A 17,669-nucleotide genomic window follows, 5' to 3' on the forward strand; every position below is an offset into this window, starting at 1 on the left:
CCAGCGAGGCGACCGCCGCGGCTAGAGCGCCGCCGCTCACATCCGGTTGCCATGGAGCCCGCCCCAGCGTCCCCCTCCCGCCCGGCGGGGCCCGCGCCCCCCGGCCCCCGCCCCACTGCCGCCGCCCCGCGCCGCCGGGGGAGCGCCCCGCGCCGCCGCCCCGCAGCCCCTCCGGTAAGCGGGGGCGGCACGGAGCGGGGCAGCGGGCCCGCGCCGCGCCCTGCGCAGGGCCGGCGGGAGTCCGGGGCCGCAGCGCCGCCCGCCGCCGGCGCGGCGCGGCACGTGTCGGGCGGAGCGCGGTGGCGGGGCTGGGGCGCGGCGCGGCGGCGGGCGGCTCTCCTTCTCCGGCGGTGCGAGGTACGGGCCGGGCGGGGGCCGAGGGGGGGCGGGTCCCGGCGCTTACCCCGCCGCTGTCCCGGCAGCAGCAGCCCGCGGGCCCCGCGGACACGCGTGGCGGGCGCCGCTGCCCCGCCGAGCCCGGCTGGCCGCCCTCCTCCGGCCCCGTGCGCGGGGCGCGGCGTGCACCGGGCGCTCCGGTGCTGCACGGCGCGGTGAGGCTCGCTGCACGGTGCGCGGCGCGGGGTGCTGCACCGAGCGCGGTACGGCGCGCGGCGCTGCATGCTGCTTGCATGGCGGGGCACGGGGCACGGTGCATGGGGCACGGTGCATAGCACAGCACGCAGCGCAGTCCCGGGCACGGCGCAGTGCCCGGTGCTGGATGCTGCACGGCGTGGTGTGGTCCCGCGCACTGCACCGTACGGGTGGCACGTCATGACATGGCACGGCACGGTGCATGGTGCAGCTCATCCCCGGTGCCTGCCTGCATCCCTTCGCTCCCCCAGCTCTCCGTGTGTCTGTCGGAGCCTTACGCACGCCCGGTGGAGGGGTGTCTCCTTGTCACTGTCTGGTGCTGGTGTACTTCGTTCTGGAGTGGGTTTTGGTCCCGTGTGTTTGTCTACGTGTCTGTTGGCCGTGTGAGATCCATCCTGCCCGGGATCCCTGCGAAGGGAGCGTCAGGGAGCGGAGCAGGTGCTTCGGAAGTGAATGGCTGTGGTGGTTTATCCAGGCTAGTTCAGGGTGTAGGATTCATTTAAATATTTGAGCCTTGTAAAATACTTCTGCAGTATTTAGTTTCGGCGTAGCCGTGTGGCAGAGAGATCCACAGGTTAAACCCTTTGTGCCTGAAAACTTTGTGTGTTTAATGTGCTACGTGTTGCCTTTTCGTTCTGGTGTGTGTGTCTGTTCCTGTGCCGTGGCAGAGGAGAAGCAGGGGCTGCAGGGCCCACTCCTGTTTCATTCGGCTTTGAGGCTGTGACTGTCACAGCAGCATCTGAATGCTTTGGTGTATGCAGCAGCACCCCTCCTGCTCCTTTTCTCTGTGGACAGGCTCATCAGTATATCTTCCCAGGCCTCTAATCCTCCTCCTCTTTGAGCTCTTTCCATCTGTGTCTTATCAGTCAGAGTCTCTTCTTTTCTTCTGTCCCCAAACCAGCTTTGCCCCTGTGGCTTTATCCCTATCTTAACATCCTTTCCTTGTCTAGACACTCCACGGCTAAATTATTCCCAGCCCGATGGCCAGGGGATTAGGGAAGAGCTGAGGAGGTGGATGCCGAGGCTGATGGCTGTCTTGGTGCAGCCCCTTGCCCACGGAGCTGGGGCAGCCTGTGCTAGCCCTCCCGGCTCATCTTTATTGCAGAGGGGCAGTGTGACTGCTCACCTCTGCCCCTCAAAGATATGCCAGATGTGTTTTTCTCAGCAAAACAGGAAAGCTTCTGCACTGACACTGTGAAGCAGCCTTTGGGGCTCAGGAGAAGCCCCACTGGAGTCCCTGTTAGCAACATGTGGGAGATGCCATACCATATCTGCCAGCATTGCAGGGGCATGCCTGCTCACTTTCCTTCAGCATGCATTTAGCCTGGGTGGTCAGTCCGAGGTGCAGTGGTTTCGGTGAGCCAGTTCTGTTTCCTGATGCGCTTGTGGAGAGAGCAGGGAGGTGTGAATGCGCACAGGTCGGCAGGCTGTGGATTCTTCTGGCCTCCCTTCAAATCTGGCCTGCTGGCATGATGCTTCTATTACTGAAAATTACTTCTAGTGGGAATGCTGAATCACGTACTCCCAACAACCAAGAGATACAGTAGGATGAAGGTATCATTCATTCAGTTTTCTTTACTGTTTTTTTTTTTCTTTCCCCTTTTGTCTTGCGTTCTTATGGCAGCCCAGGCAGTGATGCCAGCAGACTGGGTGCTTCGGCATGATGCTCATTAGCAGAATTCTCCCTGATATTAATTTTAAGTTTCTCTTTTAAATTTTAACCATTTGTAAGTCTCTTTGTGCAGGGCCACCTGAAAAAAAAATCTTTTGTCATGTTTTACACCCTTGAGATCTTTCCAGACTGCTGGCTTGTTCCCTCCCCATCTTAGTCATCCCATATTGCGCTAGACCAATTTAGCTCCTAACCTTTCCTTACAAATCAATCCCTCTGGCCTACTGGCAATTTTTTGTTGCTCTGCTCTGAACACCGTCTGTTGTGGGTAATAGAAAAGCCAGGCCAGATCCAAGTAGGTGTCCATCCAGCCTTTCTCCCAGCGCTTGCACAGGGTGAGGGGCAAGTGTCCTCTAGTGGCCAGCCATCAATTAACGCACAGAAAGGGAGCACCAGTGATCCCAGGCCATGGGCTCCCCCTTCTCGAGAAGGCAGGAAAGCTGGGAGGGCTAAGGTCGGGGAGCATGCCTCCTGTCCTCGGCCCTTGGCCCCAAAGCGGCAGACCCCTCTGGCAGCCCTGCCCCTAAGGCCCGCTGGCTCGTAGTGCCCATGCATTGCATCCCGCTTTCACTGGGTGACGAGTAGGGGATTGATGGCAACTCCATGGGCATCTTACAGTCCCTCTGAAATTTCAAAGCATGTCCCAAGGGCTGTTTTACTTTACTGCTAGTGCAACTGTCGTGCTTTTAGCTGTTCAGCATCATCGTTACAGTAATGTAATTTCAGCATAATTCAGAAGACACTGCTTCGGTGGGTAAAAAAAGACTAAGTGCTGGATTTTCCCTCCCTTTGAACTGCGTTTATGCAGTCAGGCTGTAGTTCTAAACTCAGTGTAACATCTTGCAAAGCTGGAGCCAGCAGGGTTTGTTGCATCCAGCAGTTGTCCCAGCCGTAGGCTTCCTCCAGCCTGAGCACAACAAATGCCCCTGTGAGCCTCTGCCTAGCTCCAGATAAACGTGAGCTTGACCTGAAACAAAGCACTTTGTTTCACAACGTTGCTTATAGTTTGCACTTTCCTTTGGAGGCCCCACAAAGCACAATAGCTGCACAGAGGTGGAGCTGAGCATTAGCATTTTTTTTTTTTTTGTTAAATTACCTTTACTGTTTTGCTAGTTTTTAGGGATTCTGCCACTACAGGAGCTGCTGTCCAAAGCCCTGTTGTCATTTTATTCCCTGAAGTAGCAGTGCTTGCAACACGTTTTTGCAGGCAGTCTGTAGCTGTGGATGTTATGCTCTTTACAAATATCTGATCCTTTCTTTAACAGTTGTGATGCCGTGGCCCTGCAGGACTGCAGAGCCCGGTTCCCCACCAGCTCTTCCTGCTGGAATAAAGCGTTCCCTGCCTTCAGTTTCAAATGTGCTGCTGTTTCCTTTCATGGAATGATACCCTGTTCTTGAGTTAAATGTGAAAAGAAATAAAAGCCAAAGCCATGTATTACCCTTTTCTCTATCATGTCTCCTACTAAAAAGCAGCTTACTCTTTGTTTACAGATGATTTCCAGACCTTTCTCCTTTTTTCTGCTTTCTCCTCTGAACCCTTTTGCTCTCTTTTTCTTGGAAAACAGGGTGTAAAGTTGAAGATTACAGTTTAAGATCTACAGAGTAGATTGGGGATTTTCATTATTTTCTGTCGTGTTTGTTATGGCCTGGACTCTGCGTTTGCTTTTTAGATGTCTGTCTTGGCAGTGTATTTCTCTTGAGCTGTTCAGGCCTCATCAAGGGATTAAATTACTGAAGAGTCCAATGTGTTTTTGAGGGGTTTCTTCCAATAAGTTTGCCTTGTTCCTGATAATTAGGAGGGTGGACCAGGGAAGCATCCTTCATCGGTGGTCGGATTAGCTCCTCAGAAACTTGCCATACAGATAGCCCTGGGATTTTTGGTTTGAGTAAGCTAATTTTTCAGTTTGAATGAGCTCTTCAGGTGGGCAGAGTAAGCAGAGGCTGTAGTAGCACCTTCTTGAGATCTTCAAAGATAGGAGGGACGATGAAGTGGCCTTACTGGTATCACCTTTAGACCATTTGTTTTAGTGGCCTGTCTTGAACAGTAGCCCATACTTGGTACTTCAGATAAGATAGTAAGAAACCCCTCAGCAGATCACCAGGGTATAACCTATAATACTTCTTCCAAACCTTTCACACCTGGAGAATAGCTCGTTCTGAAAGATGATTTTGACTTCTCTTAATTTTCTTTGTCATAAGTATGACAACTTGTTACCCAGAGAGATGGCCAAGCTACCCACTGACTTTGCAGATTTTTTCCTCCTTTGTGACATTACTGAAAAAAACGTATTCTTTTGCCAGTTTTGAATTAATTTGTATTCTACCCTTGTAGTTTTAACGAATGTCCCTTTTCTTGTGCTGCGAGATGAGAACACTTTGCTTATCCCTGTGTCCAAAGCACTGTGCATGTGCTTACATCTTCTTTCCTTCTCTATACGAGTTCAGATGAGGTTTTGGAGGTCAGTATCTTCCCAGTGCCAGTCTCTGTGCCATCTCCAATTTTTACTGGGGTGCAGCCCCCACTGAACTCAGCCTGTACTGTTGCTGTAGATGATATGACTGCAGCTGTTTCTGTGTTAGTCTCCATGCCACTCCCTGTCAACCATGGCACCTCATTGCCTTCCTCACGTGCAGCTGCATATTGGGCAGAGCATTCCCTCGGGCTGCTGTAGTCATATTGTCTACATGGTCTCCGGTGTCCCTCAGCCGCGCCGCTGCAGACAGGACACGGATCTGCAGCCTGAAGGTTGGCCTCTTCCCCTGTAACATGCGGTGTTTGGTGTTTGAGTGGTGAACTGTTTGTCCTTGTGCCGTCTCTCTGGCCTGCGCAGATGCCTCTGAGGTTCCTTCTGGCCCTTTTGGGATCTTGGGCTCAGTTAAAGCTAGGTGGCACAGGACCACTCTACTGCCCACTCCTGGTATGCTCTCCCAGCACCCGATCTCTCCAACTTTATCCTTCCCCGGTGGTCTGTCACCCCCCAGCTTTACACAGATGTGCTGGCGGGGAGGTGGCCGAGCAGGAAGCCTTTTCTTCTCCCGCAGAGCCCGTGCGGGAGCTACGCGTAGCTGCTGCCTGGGTTGGCCCCTGCACCCTCCATGCCAGCAGGCTGAGGGAGGGCAGGGTCCCACCTGCCCTTGAGCTGCTGGAGCGGTGCACGAAGCAGCACGGGCTGGGCCATTTCTGCCCCCTTGCTGCAGTGCTCCAGGGGACAGGTCTGTCCCGGTGATGCCGGGGAGGTTCCCTGAGGGGGCCGGTGAGGTGGCCTCTCTGGGTTAGGAGCCAGGGGGGTTGAGAGCAGTGGCCAGCAGTCTCCCACGACATTCCCTTGTCCTGCCCTCTCTCCACAGGTTATGCCACTCTCCAGGCTTGCTGGGTGCCTGCCGGTGAAAGAAAAGGGTTGATATTTTGCCCAGGCCCTTAGGTCCTGAACCAAAATGGCAGCTGGAGAGTCCCCTCCCGTAGGAGATGTCTTCATCGGCCTGCAGCAGGTGAGGTGGGAATCCAGCAGCAGCGGGGCCATCTCTTCCCCGGGGACTGTGCTCCTGCCAGGCTGAGTACGGGTTCCGCGTCCTGGCAGCCTGCTGCAGTCGGACACGCAGCCTCTGCTCTCCGGGGACAGGTCTGCACGAAGGGTGCCTCGAGGCTGCCCACGGGCCTGCGTCCCCTCCCTGTGCGGACAGCAAAGCTGTGGTCCAGGCAAGGCCAGAGGTCGCTCTGCGGGCTCCCTGTGCCTGCACGTGCCCTTGGATGGGGTAGGCAGGGGGCAGGCGGAGCCGGGCAGCTTGCAGTTAGACTCTCCCCGTTTAGGCTGGGCTTGGGGCAATGGTGCTAAGGTGAGAGGAGAAGCAGTCTCACCCACAGGTACAAGCTGCTCCTGGGGCACAGCTGGGAACAGCTGGGGGATGCGAGGAGAGGCACAACTCGGCTAAAACCGCCTTGCTCCCTCTTTCAGCCCAGCACAGACAGATTTGTCACAGTTGGGCCTTCTCCCGTTTCCATGGAAACACGGGAGTCCACAGCAGCTCCGCACTGGCATTTCAGCTATATTGACGGAAAATTTTACCAGCTGCAGCTGCTCAGGAGGCAGAAAGGACAGGGGTCACAGGCAATGGTCTTCCTGGAGCGTCTCCACCAGCAAAAGGCAGAAAAGCACCCATAGCCTGAAACAAGAGGAAAATGGGCAGAAAAGCCTGAAGAAAGCATGCCTAGGGGAATGGGGGCCCCTAGGAGTGCAGAGGGGAGGAGGGAAGGCACAGGGTGGTCACTGACCCAGGTGCGGCTCACCAGAGCAGGGATGCTGTTTCCCAGGGGGAGATATGGAGGAGGTCTAAGAAAGGGAGGGGTGGCAGACTGGGCAAACGGAAGGCCAGAGGGCAACAGTCAGATGTGAGGAGAGAGAAATTCCAGCTAAATAAAAGCTATGCATCTCTTCTAGTAGGAAGGACAGTCACTGACATAGCCCCTTGATACCTGCCACTCAAGGGAGGTGTGGAGGACTGCTAATGTATCTCTGCAGAGCGTGGCTGGAAGGCTTGCCGATCTGTTCTGGCTCTTGGTTTTGAGCAGAGCTAGCTGTGCCTCTAAATGAGAAACTATGCCTCAGCCCTGTTGTGTGGAGCCTGCTGCTCCTCAGCAAGCCCAGCACCATTTGCAGGGCAGAGGGATCCAGAGGGCTGTAGAGGTCTGCAGTGTTTGATTTCTGTGCAGGGCAGAGACCGCGCAGAGAAAGCCTCTCCTGGTGCCGAGGACGATGAGGACTTGGATAAGACTTTGTCAATCGAGAGATTTGGGGACCTGATAAGCAAGTCAGCATCAAGCAATCTGGAGAAGCAAAGACGCAGCTACAGTGAGAGAGATTTTGAATGTATGTAGGTTTGAACTGTTGTACCCACTTCCACCCTCTTTGCTAATCCTCGTTCAGCCCCACGTGCCCTGCAGCTTTGTGCCAGGACCCTGCAGATCGTGTTAGCCTGCTACTCACTTCCTTCCTTTGCAGCGTTCAGTACTATGTACACCCATTTTAGTACTAGTGCCCATGGCCTCTTCCCAGTCTGTTCCCTGTTTTCCCTGTCCCTGCAGGTGTAGCTACTGCCCACATGGCAGCATAGCTCAGCCCGAGGTGTTCGCTCACCTCCTCACCAGCATCGGGGACCTCTGTAGGCTCTTCCCCCACACTGAAATTTCCAATTTTTCTTCCATATGGCTGCAAAGAAACATCCAAATATGGTCAGAAGCCAGGCTGTCCTCCCCGATCTGAAAGCAGATGGCTCCAGTCAGACATGCTTGTGTATTTCTAAATAGCAACCATGAAACCATCAGGCTTATCTGCTCAAAGAAAGGACTGCAAAATAAAAATGGGGTGTGAATTTAAAAATGCTGTAGCTATCTCACCTGAACTCCTCTGAGCAGCATAATTATTCCTCGAACTGCCCTTCCCTGATGAAGGCAACCAGTCTGCCTAAACTCACTTTGGCTGTAAAATGAGAGTGTGCCCACAAGAGTGGCCATAGGCTATTGCCTGGTGTAGGTGGCTTGTGTTGGCTTGTCGTAACAGCAGTGAAGGGCAGGAAGAAGAGGCCCCCGTCCAGCAGCCTGCTTGTGTGGCAGACAAGTAGCAATGGTTGTGAGAGGTTCCCACTGTATGGCTCTCCACAATCAGATACTGCTTATTTTCCAGCTCAGCTTTGATGGGATACAACGTCAAGAACATTATGTTGAAGTACATCACCAGGCTGTTTTCTGCTTGGCCACTCATTTCCAATGGCTGTTGTAAAAGTTTGCTGGTAAAAGTCTATTACTGTAGTGCACCCCAGCTGCTACTTTCTGCTTGTGTCATTTCTCTACAGAGGCTCCATTCAGATAACACTTTCCACCTGAGCACACAGTCACTCACGCACATGGCTGCAAGGTGCTAATAGCTTTGCTGTGGGTTGAATACCGGTCCCGTGCCCATAGGACTTACTTGCTTAGAAGCTCTGCCTGTGTGGACAGGTGTGTGGGTTGGCTTGGAGGACACGGATGATCTGCTTGAGCATGCATGGCAGAAGCTTCTTTGAAAATTTAACTAGATAATTGTACTGTTTGGGGTTTTTTTTTTTTTTTTTTCCTTCTTAATAGGAGAGTCCGTCTTTCTTTGTCAGAATCAAGCTTGTTTTCCTCCGAGCTCCTGACGTATCCCTGTTATCTAGGACTATGTCAGCCCTGGTTATCAGGAGTTTTATGCAGTTTGTATTCATAAAGCTGGAAGATCTGGTTAGGTCATTAGACTCTGAAAGATAACATACCAGCCTATGGAGATGAATGCTCTCTGGGTTTAGAAATGTTTCCTGCCCTATTCAAACCCAGGAATTCCTAATATGTAGGCTCTTCCTTCTGGGCTCCCTATCCAAATTACTTTCTCATATCTCTTGTATCAAGTTCACAGAGAAGTGTAATCAAACATGTTTGGCAATAACTTTCCATACAGGCAGGCAGTGCAAGGAAGGGAGCAGGGAAGGAGGAGGGCAGGGAGGAAGAAGAGGGAGGCATGAAGCCTTCTTTGTTTGGGAGAGGTGTGTTTTTCCCATGTCCAGGCCACCTCTGTGGAGATGTGATCAGCTGACATAAGGAGAGTCGAGTGCAGGGGTGAAGACTGGTGCTCCCCTCTTCTCTGCCAGATCAGCCATTTACCACCATTGCCCTTCCCTGCAGCCCAAGGCTTCGGTTTCCTTCTGGTCCAAAATGTAGATGTTTCTGTTTTGGCCCGATATGAACAAGCCAGAAGGGAAACAGACTGCGTCCTCATCAGTAGCTTTGTGCTGTAGAAGGAGCAATGTCTACGGTTGAGGCCTTCCTTGCTTCTTCTTACATTAGAAATTCATGCCGGACCTATCCATGGCATGCAGAGCAGTGCTACAGGAGTGCAGCAGTGGGATAGGAGGGTCTTTCTGCCAAAACCTGCAAGTGAAGTATGGTACATCTAGTTAAGTCAAAGAAGGCAACACTTTGGAGGAAAAGGGGTTTGTAAAGAGCCCAAACTTTCCAATTAGCAGATGTCTAACCATTTCCAGTCTCCTCTAATCTTGCCACAAGCCTCTCCTGCTGAACCAGGGAGGTGTGTGAAATATCTCTGCTGTTCCCAAGGGGGGAAACAAGGGAGAAAAGACTTGAGAAACCAAAGGAAAGGAAACATGACAGCAGAACAATGAACCTGCCTGGCTCTCCCAGGGAGAAGGTTACAGCTTCCATTGAAAATGCCCTTTGAAGGTAGTTTTCACTATAAACAGATTTTGCTGCCATGTCACAGGAAAGCTGGGAAGGAACCAAATCAAAACAGGCTGGAAACAATTCCTCAGGAAGAACTGCGGAGCAATGCTGCCTTGCGAGGTGGCTGCTGCCCCCCTGACTCTGGGTGCAGCCCCTGGGTCTATGTGCCCTGCAAACTGTCTGTGGGAGGCTTTGTGCCTGCAGGCAGACCTGGCAGAAGTGGCTTTCCTCTCTCTCACAGGGAGATGCTGAACTTAGCCTGTTCCCTGCCTGGTACATTATCGTTGTTTTTGAGTGAAGGCTCAGAAATGCCATTAATTTCTTCTCACTCTGTAATTCCCACGACACCCAGGTCAAGCCTGTGTGAGTTTTTCTTTGTAGATTGGTTTAAAGAAAAGTCCTTCTGCCCTGTTTTTTACCCTGGTTTTTAAAAGACAGCCTCCTAATTGAACCTGCATTTCAGAGGCTGGTAGACACAAGCCCTCGCAGTACCTGGGGCGTGGACTTAGGCTGCAACTGCACTAAAAGACTCCGTCTGTGGTTCCTGGGTATGCAGGAGGGACTTTCTGTCAAAGCCTGGGGGATAAATAAGGTGCATCTGTTTAACTCAAAGACCACTGTGCAGGAAGGAAATTGTAGAATCATTCAGGTTGGAAAAAACCTTTAAGATCATTGAGTCCAACCATAAACCTAATGCTAAGTCCATCACTAAGCCATGTCCTTAGCCACTAAGCCATGTCCCTAGAATGTTTGTAAAGGGCCCAAATCATGCTTGTTTAAAAATGCAAGAAATGTTTCCCCATGTTTAGGAATGGGACAGTGCCTCTGGCAGGTCACTGCAGCTCTGTGTAGCCATGTGAGTGGCTTTCAGCAACACTGGGAGAGGAGTCCTGCCTTCCCCAGGGCAGTGGAGCTGCACTGGGATGGGAGGGCTGCCTTCCCAGCCACCCCAGGCTGGACATAGCCTGCTGCATCAGTGAAAGAGCTTTGCTATGTCCCTGCGGGCTGGTGGCTCTCCTTGCCCTTCCTGGCCCTTGATCTCCAGACCATGCTGTTTCCTGGAGGGGCGCCTGGCAGGTTCCTCCCAGCCTCTTCCTGCCCCTGACTCTCTTTTTCTCTCTCAGTCCACCGCCAAACCTCGCACCACATCCATCATCCCCTTTCCACTCACCTCCCTTCTGCCCTCAAGTTCCAAAAGAGGCCCCCCCGTGCCAGCAGGAGGAAAAAAAGGAGGAGGAAAAAGAAGAAAACCTCGGTACCCCCCTCAGAAGTCACCCCCACCATCCAGGAGGAGGACGAGGAGGGGGGAGAAGAGGAGGAAGAAGAGGAAGAAGAAGAAGAATCTGAGACAGAGGAGGCTCAGGAGAAAGAGATCTCTGCAGAGTCTGAGGGTGAAGCTCGTGGGAAGGACACGTCCCCTAAGCTGGAGCCCCCAAGCAAACCGAAGGCAAGGCTAGGGCATCCTTACCTGGATGGGGCTTAGAGGCTGGGGGGGAGGTGGAAGGAGAGTTGATGCTGGGAGGGTGCCAGGGTGCATTGTCAAGGGAGTGTGCTGCTCAAGGGGAAGAGGTTGTAGCTGTGCAGTATTGTGGAAAGAGTGGTTTTGTCCCCGCCTAACAGAGATGGGCACTGGAGGACAGCGATAGATAAGCCATTGCTTAGGGTGGTAGCTGGGGAGCGTGTGCATGACTATTTTGGGTGTGTAAGGCCCACGGGGGAAGGTCAGTATGTCTGTTCTTAGCCTTATGGGAGACTCAATGTGGCCAGTCCCAGGGTATGGGGCACGTGGGGGAAGTCAGCGTGGTCCGTTCTAGGAGGTGGGGATATGGGGAGGATCTGCACACCAGGGACGGGTGAAGGCTGCCTGCCCTGGCTCCTGCTGTCAGGACTGTCGTCTCTGCAGTTCACCATCGGCAGTGATGAGGAGGAGTCCAGCAGCGCTCTGGCCCCCGCGCAGTTCCATGTGGAGGAGGAGTGTGGCATCCTGTCCTCTGTGCCACGCTTTGCCGACCTGCTGCAGGACAAGGGCCCTGCCTCTCCCCGCAGGTAGGCGATCAGTGCCAAGCTGCCCGCGGCTCTCCCTGGCTTGAGGTTGCTGCCACAGATCCTGTGCCCAGGGGTAGCAGCTGTGCCCAGCCTGAACTTGCCTGCTGAGCCAGAGGGGACATGGGGTCCGGAGGGGGAGCATGTGAGTGGCATGACTGCTCTCTGGTGGGACAGTCACTCCCTGGGACTCCTGTGACTTCCTTGGGTCCGTGGGATCCCCAGAATGCAGGTTTGGGGACACTGGGCTGCACAGCTGAAGCACCCTTCGTCCCAGCTAACTTGCGCTGTCCTGCTGACCTGCAGGCTGAGAAGCCCCAGGAGGGTCGGCCAAGTCAGGGGACCGTGAGGCCATTGACTCAGAGGTGGGTCCCCAGCACTGACCACAAGCTGAACCTCTCTGGGAGAGAGGAGGAGCAGAAGGGGCAGCATTTAGGTTTTGTGATAGGTGGCTCCTGGCTGCGCTCCTTTTCACAGACTTCTTGGCCAGGGCTGGGCTGAGGGACCTCAGCACAAGGGGCCATTGCCCGTCCTCATTAACCCTGTTTGCTACTATCAGACTCTTTCGTTCCTACAGCCTCCCTGGGCCTCGAGAACGTCTGTCTCGTGGATGGGAGAAGCGCAAGCCCTGGGGCCAGGTGGCAAGTGGACAACGGGTTACCTATGACTTGAAGGAGAGGATGTGCATTGGCAGCATGACCACGCTGGAGAGCGCAGCGTACCAGCGTGTCCCCACGGACGAGGCTGAAGCCCAGATGCTGGCATCTGCTGACTTGGACGGCATGAAAAGTGAGGCTTTGCATTACTACCTGTGTTACTAGTGCATGTGTCCCTTGCTTTTCCCTGCTTTGCCCCCTTCCCTAGCAGCTCCAGGCGTGGTCCTCAGCCTGCTGCAGGACTTGGTCCTCATCCCCCTGTCCCCCAGCCTCTGCCTTTCCAGCCCTGGCTCCTCTGTCAGCTTTGCAACGTTTGCAGCAGCAATCCCCACGTTTCCAGCACCTCTACTCACACCCACCCCATGGATGCTTGCTTCTCCACCCATCCCACTGCCCTTCCAGTTTAGGGCTCCCTGTGTCCCTGAGACCCAGCTCTCTCTTCTCCTGACACACTTTCCCAGCAATCAGCCCTCTGTGCGACACGCCAGCTCTGGCATCGCAGAAAACCTGAGGCGAGGAGCCTCCCCTCTCCTCTGGTCTCCTGGCGGAGAGGCAGCTGCCCTCTCCGGAGTGCCTCGGAGGGGGACTGCCCCTGTGCGCGGCGTGAGGGCAGACAGAAGAGACGTCATGGAAATGCACGCTCCGGGCCAGAGGACATGGAGAATTCAATAGGTTGCTCTGCAGGCTGGAGAGGGAGGGAGACACCAGAGGGGAGCGAGGGAGAGAAGCGGTGCTGCACACACAGCCTGGCTGTCCCCGAGCCACAGGCGCTGTGCCCCTGGGCATCTGGCACGAGACCCCGCAGCAGAGCGAGGACCCTGCTCCTGAGGAGCTGGGGGGGGCAGTCCCCCACAGAAGCATCCTTGGGTGGAGTCAGCTTTCTTGGGGCCTCAGCCATCCCCTGGGGCTGCTGCAGCTGGCACCTTCGTGCCCTTCGAAGAGGGGAGCGAGGCACAGAGGTTGGCCCCGGGGCTGCGGTGAAGCCCCTGCTGGGGGGTAGCTTTCTTTCCACACATCGATCTGGCTACCCCAGCCCCTCCTCTGAAGGCAAGTGGCTCATGGTGCCTGACCCCTGACCTTCACAAGGACAAAATGACAACCCTTCAAGACAGAGAGGAGGCAGCGAAGGAATCAGAAGGGGGCAGCAGCCCGGAGGTAGCGATAAGCACCCATATTCGCAACTCGCTCGGCTATGAAGACTTCGATGAATTTGCCTTCAATTTTGAAGACTATGATTTATGGGAAGCCATCAGAAACCATCTTGGCTACCCAGGCGGGGAGCCCACCAGTAAGTACTGGAGCAGTCACCTCACGGTTGAAGCTGTAGTTCAGAGCCCTCAGCTAAAGTGCGTATCCCCCACCCTGTGTTTGCTGTCTGCACCCTCTCCGTGTCAGGTTGGTTTCCTGGTTTAGAGGCAGTACGGTCTGCTGGTCTGCCCCACTGTGTGCCTGGGGGCACCGGCGGAGCTGCCTGCTGTCTTGTGTGTCTGTCTGAGGTCTTTGTACAGATCTGTGTCATAGAGCTGAGGTGCTTCCCTGTGTGTGTCTCGCTTGAGCAGCTTCAGAGGCAGCTGCATCTTGCTGTTTGTGCTTATCAGGATGTGGCCCGTGCTGTGGTCAGGGAAAAAGCAGCTCCTTTGAGGTGTATATAAGGACAGAGCCATTTCCCCTTCCATCTGTGGCACAAGGTGACAGTGTGCTGCTGCTCTGCTGGAATTCAAGCTGAGCTGTGGATCTGACAGCGGAGGTGGGTATCAGGTTCTCAGCTCTGCACCGTAGCCTAATGCCTAGAGGAAAAAATAACTAATCTCTGTGCCTGCAGGCTTGAGTGTGGCTGTGAAACTACCTAGTGGTAGGCTGTCTGGGGTGTCTGGAAGGGGGAAAAGAGAAAGGAAGAGAGAGCGGGAAAAGCAGGGAAGGAGAGAATAGGAATCCCGAGAGCAAAGAACGTCTTTCTGTTCTCTGCATCTGTTTCCATACCCGTGCATCCTGTGCAGAGAGCTGGATGTCTGAGCTGTCCCGGGGACTGTGCAGAAACCGGAGGCTTGCTCCCACCTTGTGCAGGCGGTCCTTCCTCGGCAGATGGTGGTAACTCATAATGAAAAGGTGGCTTTGTGTGTCGCTTGGGAGTGACAGTTCATAGCCATAGCTCTGTGGCAGTTGCCCAAATGTCCTCATCCAGATTGTGTGTTAATTTTTCAGGAGATTTTAGGAGTGCACATGAGAGGGTGACATGACCCCAGAACTAGCCCATTTACCAGTTTAACACTCAGGAGCGGGGAGGCAGAGTGCTTGCAACAGGGATTTGGGATGCCTCGGTTCAGCTTCTGACTCTGCCATAGCCTCTCTGTCTCTGTGTGATCTCAGGCAAAACACTACTTCCCCTGCCTCCCCATCCCAGCATCATGTTCTCTTTCCCAGCTGGCCCATCCCATCTTTACAAGCCTTTGGGTAAGAAATGTGTCTGTGTACCTCTGCAGGGACCAGCGAGTGGAGATTTGCTTCTGGCTGGGTCTGCTACTTGTTAACTGTAAATTGATAGACAATATAATAGCAGCAAAGTTCAAAATAGAACCCTGGAGCAGACTGGCTCCGTCAGCTGTCCTGAGCTGAGCAAACTGTACATTAAAAGTGTGAGAAATTGACCCAGGTTCACACAGGAAAGGATGGCTATTCATGGGAAGGGAGAAGGTGCAGATCACTTCTGCAAGGTGTGATGCGCATCACTTACGTAGTGGGAAAATTTGACTTGCTAGCAGTTAACGCGTTCATTGATGGCTACAGCTAATGCCGCAGGTGCTTGAAATAGGATGTGCTGTACAGTCAACTCTTAATTGTTTTTGCACAATGAATCCATGCTGTGGGTTAATCCCACAGAGAGAGATAGTGGAGGCAGAGATGGCTGAGACACCAGAGTCAGTTCTGTGCACAGCCAGCTCACGTCCAGCCAGTGCCACTTGCCCAGCTATTTACTCCATGGGGTACCTCTTCCAGGACCAGCTCAAATCCAGGAGGAATTTAATAGCTTTTGTGCAGAGTAGAGTCCTTGCTGGACCTGAGCTGGTCTCCTTGCATTCCTTTTAGTGTTTGGAAGAGTGGGTAGTGCAGGACAGCAGCAGGGATGAGCTGGGGTCCAGCTCTCCCTATCACATTGGACTCAGCATCAGCCAGGGGAGACTTGGACTCTGCACAGCACAGGGCAGTAGCTTTTTCCAGAAGCCAGCATATGGTTGTGACTTACTGTATGTTGATTAGCATTTTGCTTAGTCTAATTTTAAACATTCTAAGAGATGGGTTTTCAATCTCTTTTTTCTTGCTCTAACTTAATCATTGGGGTACATGGGAGGTGCGCACCCATCCCTATGATGCTAGCAGGTTGCTGTCTGGTACCGATACAAATACTCTTGGTGCTTCTTTCTGGGCTTCCTGCTTGTGGATAGGGACTAATTAAAAGAGGGAAGCAGGAGCTAACACAGGAATTGAAGGCAGTCACCTGCTGAGTTGAAGTGACTAGCACAGGCATTGTCGGAGGAAGAGTTTAACCATTGTAAAGTCATATTTGTCATCTTCGGGTTTAGGTTGGTGGAAAAGGGATTTGGTCATCCCAAGAAATCTGACAGTGGAAGCCAGTGTGGCAAGGTCTTCTGGAGGAGACTGTAGGAGATGCTGTATGGGAGAGTGCCGTACTGGTTTGTTGTAGTGGAGCTACGATAGGAGTCACTCTCTGTCCTCAGATGCTGTCACTGTCTTGTGCTCTGCTCCTGGGGAGCACTGGAGAGGAGGTACAGCAAGAGCTGTCCTCAGCTATTTAATCTCACCCTGGAGAGTTTGGCTTCAAGCAAGAAGGGCAGAGCTGTGCCCTGGGCACATCACCCTTTGGTCTCAGTCCAAGATCCCGTCCTGAGTAAGGACCCCAGACTTAGGTGCTCACTTGAGCTTGACTTTCATTTGTGGAAAGCACCAATCTGACAGAAGGGTTCTCTGTAGAGCAGCCTGGAGGACCTCAGCTGGGGTCTGCATGGGACTCCCAAAGCCAGTGGCCTCTTCCTAAATTAAGCCCACATGTCCACTCTGCTTCTGACTTGTCTCCCCCAGCAGGCATCTCAGTGGCCACAAGCTCTGCCAAGGGAGAGCAGCAAAGTGGATTGCTCCGTAGTCTTCTGTAGGGCTCTGGAGGTGTGCTTTCACCAGCTTGCTCTGAGCCTGCAGCACTCGGGCTCCTTTCCCTATCAGCAAGTGTGGGAGTCACTGGAGATGCTGGAAGGAAACTTGGCTCCTTTCATTTTATCTGTCCTCCAGCCATTTGGTGCCTGAGACTGAATGCCTGGGTGTGCTTTCTAGGGCTGTTGCTGAAGAGCACTGTGTAGCAGGTTGTCATCGCCATGGGGCAGGCTTGCCATGCTCTGGGTGAGCGCTCGGTCTTGATGGGCAGTGTCCTCTGGTCCTGGTCTTCCAGGGACATGGTGAGAATGAGTCCCAGAGTGCATGAAAGAGAGCAAAGGTGCTGGGATTGGAGCAAAGTGCCAGATACCAAGATCGTCTGCCTGGTGGACTGTTCGTTTTATGCATGAACGCATACCAAGTATGATGAAGTGGCAGCCCTGCATGCAGGAACTGAGAAATCCATGCAAAAGCCCAAGGAAGCCCGACACGTGCCTGGCTCCCAGAAATGTTTGTAGCGGTGGGCAGTTATTGGTCCCCATCGAGGCTGTGATGCAGTAAGTGGAGCAGGGAGGAGTCCAGCTGTCAGCAGGATGTGCATCAGCAGGGCAGCCAATGGGGGAGTATGCCCTGAAGCTCAGTATCGATTCATTTTATATTTAATTTAGTGACCCAGATTTCCAAGAAGCAAGGCCATGGTATGCCTTGCTGGATGTGCCTTTCCATGCCAGAGATGCACGGATGTTTTCCTGCAACATCAAAGCAACCACTTGGCCTTCAAACCCAGTGCTTTTTGCTACCTCTCATGGCCTGAGAGCTGCAGGTCTTGAAGCTAAGTGCAGAAAGGTACGTGGTGACTGAACATTCATCCCAGCTGGTGGAGAGCTGCCCTTGTTCCCCTAGGGAGAAGACCTTGGCTTTGCCTTACAAGCAGGACCAGTAAGCCTCGATAGACCGAAGCTAAGCAAAACCCCTGACTCTGTGGTCTACTTGGGCGAGTCTGCCTATCCTGGAGCCAGGCTCTGAGGCTTTCCCCATCCCCATGGGCTGTCTGTGCTGAGGAAGATACACTTGCTGTCTCTGGGTAGTGTCCAAGGAAACTGCTCTCCGTGGCAGACTGTTTCCCAGGTGCTGTTTCTCTGGCATTGCAAAAGGGGCTGGCACAGTTGTGGCCAGGTTTTGGTGGGCACTGGCTTGCCAACAGCACTGGTAGCTTGGTGGTGGGTTGTTAATGCAGCCTCAGCCGCTTCTTTGGAGGCTTCAGGAGGTTTTGCTTCAGCCAACTGAACTCTGTAATGCA

The 17,669-nt window shown here is 53.7% G+C and overlaps 1 protein-coding gene across 3 annotated transcripts in view; it reads left to right on the forward strand.

Moving 5' to 3' along the window:
- Positions 1–129: 129 nt before the first annotated feature.
- SLC4A3 (solute carrier family 4 member 3) overlaps positions 130–17,669 on the forward strand; it is a 34,822-nt gene continuing 17,282 nt past the window's right edge. The window contains exons 1-6 of one of the 3 annotated variants that reach the window (XM_040604497.1): positions 130–174; positions 5,612–5,752; positions 6,972–7,128; positions 10,634–10,956; positions 11,413–11,555; positions 12,130–12,341. In XM_040604497.1, the coding sequence (XP_040460431.1) occupies positions 5,699–5,752; positions 6,972–7,128; positions 10,634–10,956; positions 11,413–11,555; positions 12,130–12,341 (889 nt within the window). In that variant the 5' untranslated portion in view covers positions 130–174; positions 5,612–5,698. Of the gene's footprint in view, positions 175–268; positions 358–5,611; positions 5,753–6,971; positions 7,129–10,633; positions 10,957–11,412; positions 11,556–12,129; positions 12,342–12,431; positions 13,497–17,669 lie in introns of those variants that run through there. The other 2 variants (XM_040604496.1, XM_040604498.1) reach the window with 2 other exon arrangements.

This window comes from Falco naumanni, chromosome 8, assembly GCF_017639655.2.
Source record: "Falco naumanni isolate bFalNau1 chromosome 8, bFalNau1.pat, whole genome shotgun sequence".
Taxonomy (NCBI): Eukaryota; Metazoa; Chordata; class Aves; order Falconiformes; family Falconidae; genus Falco; species Falco naumanni.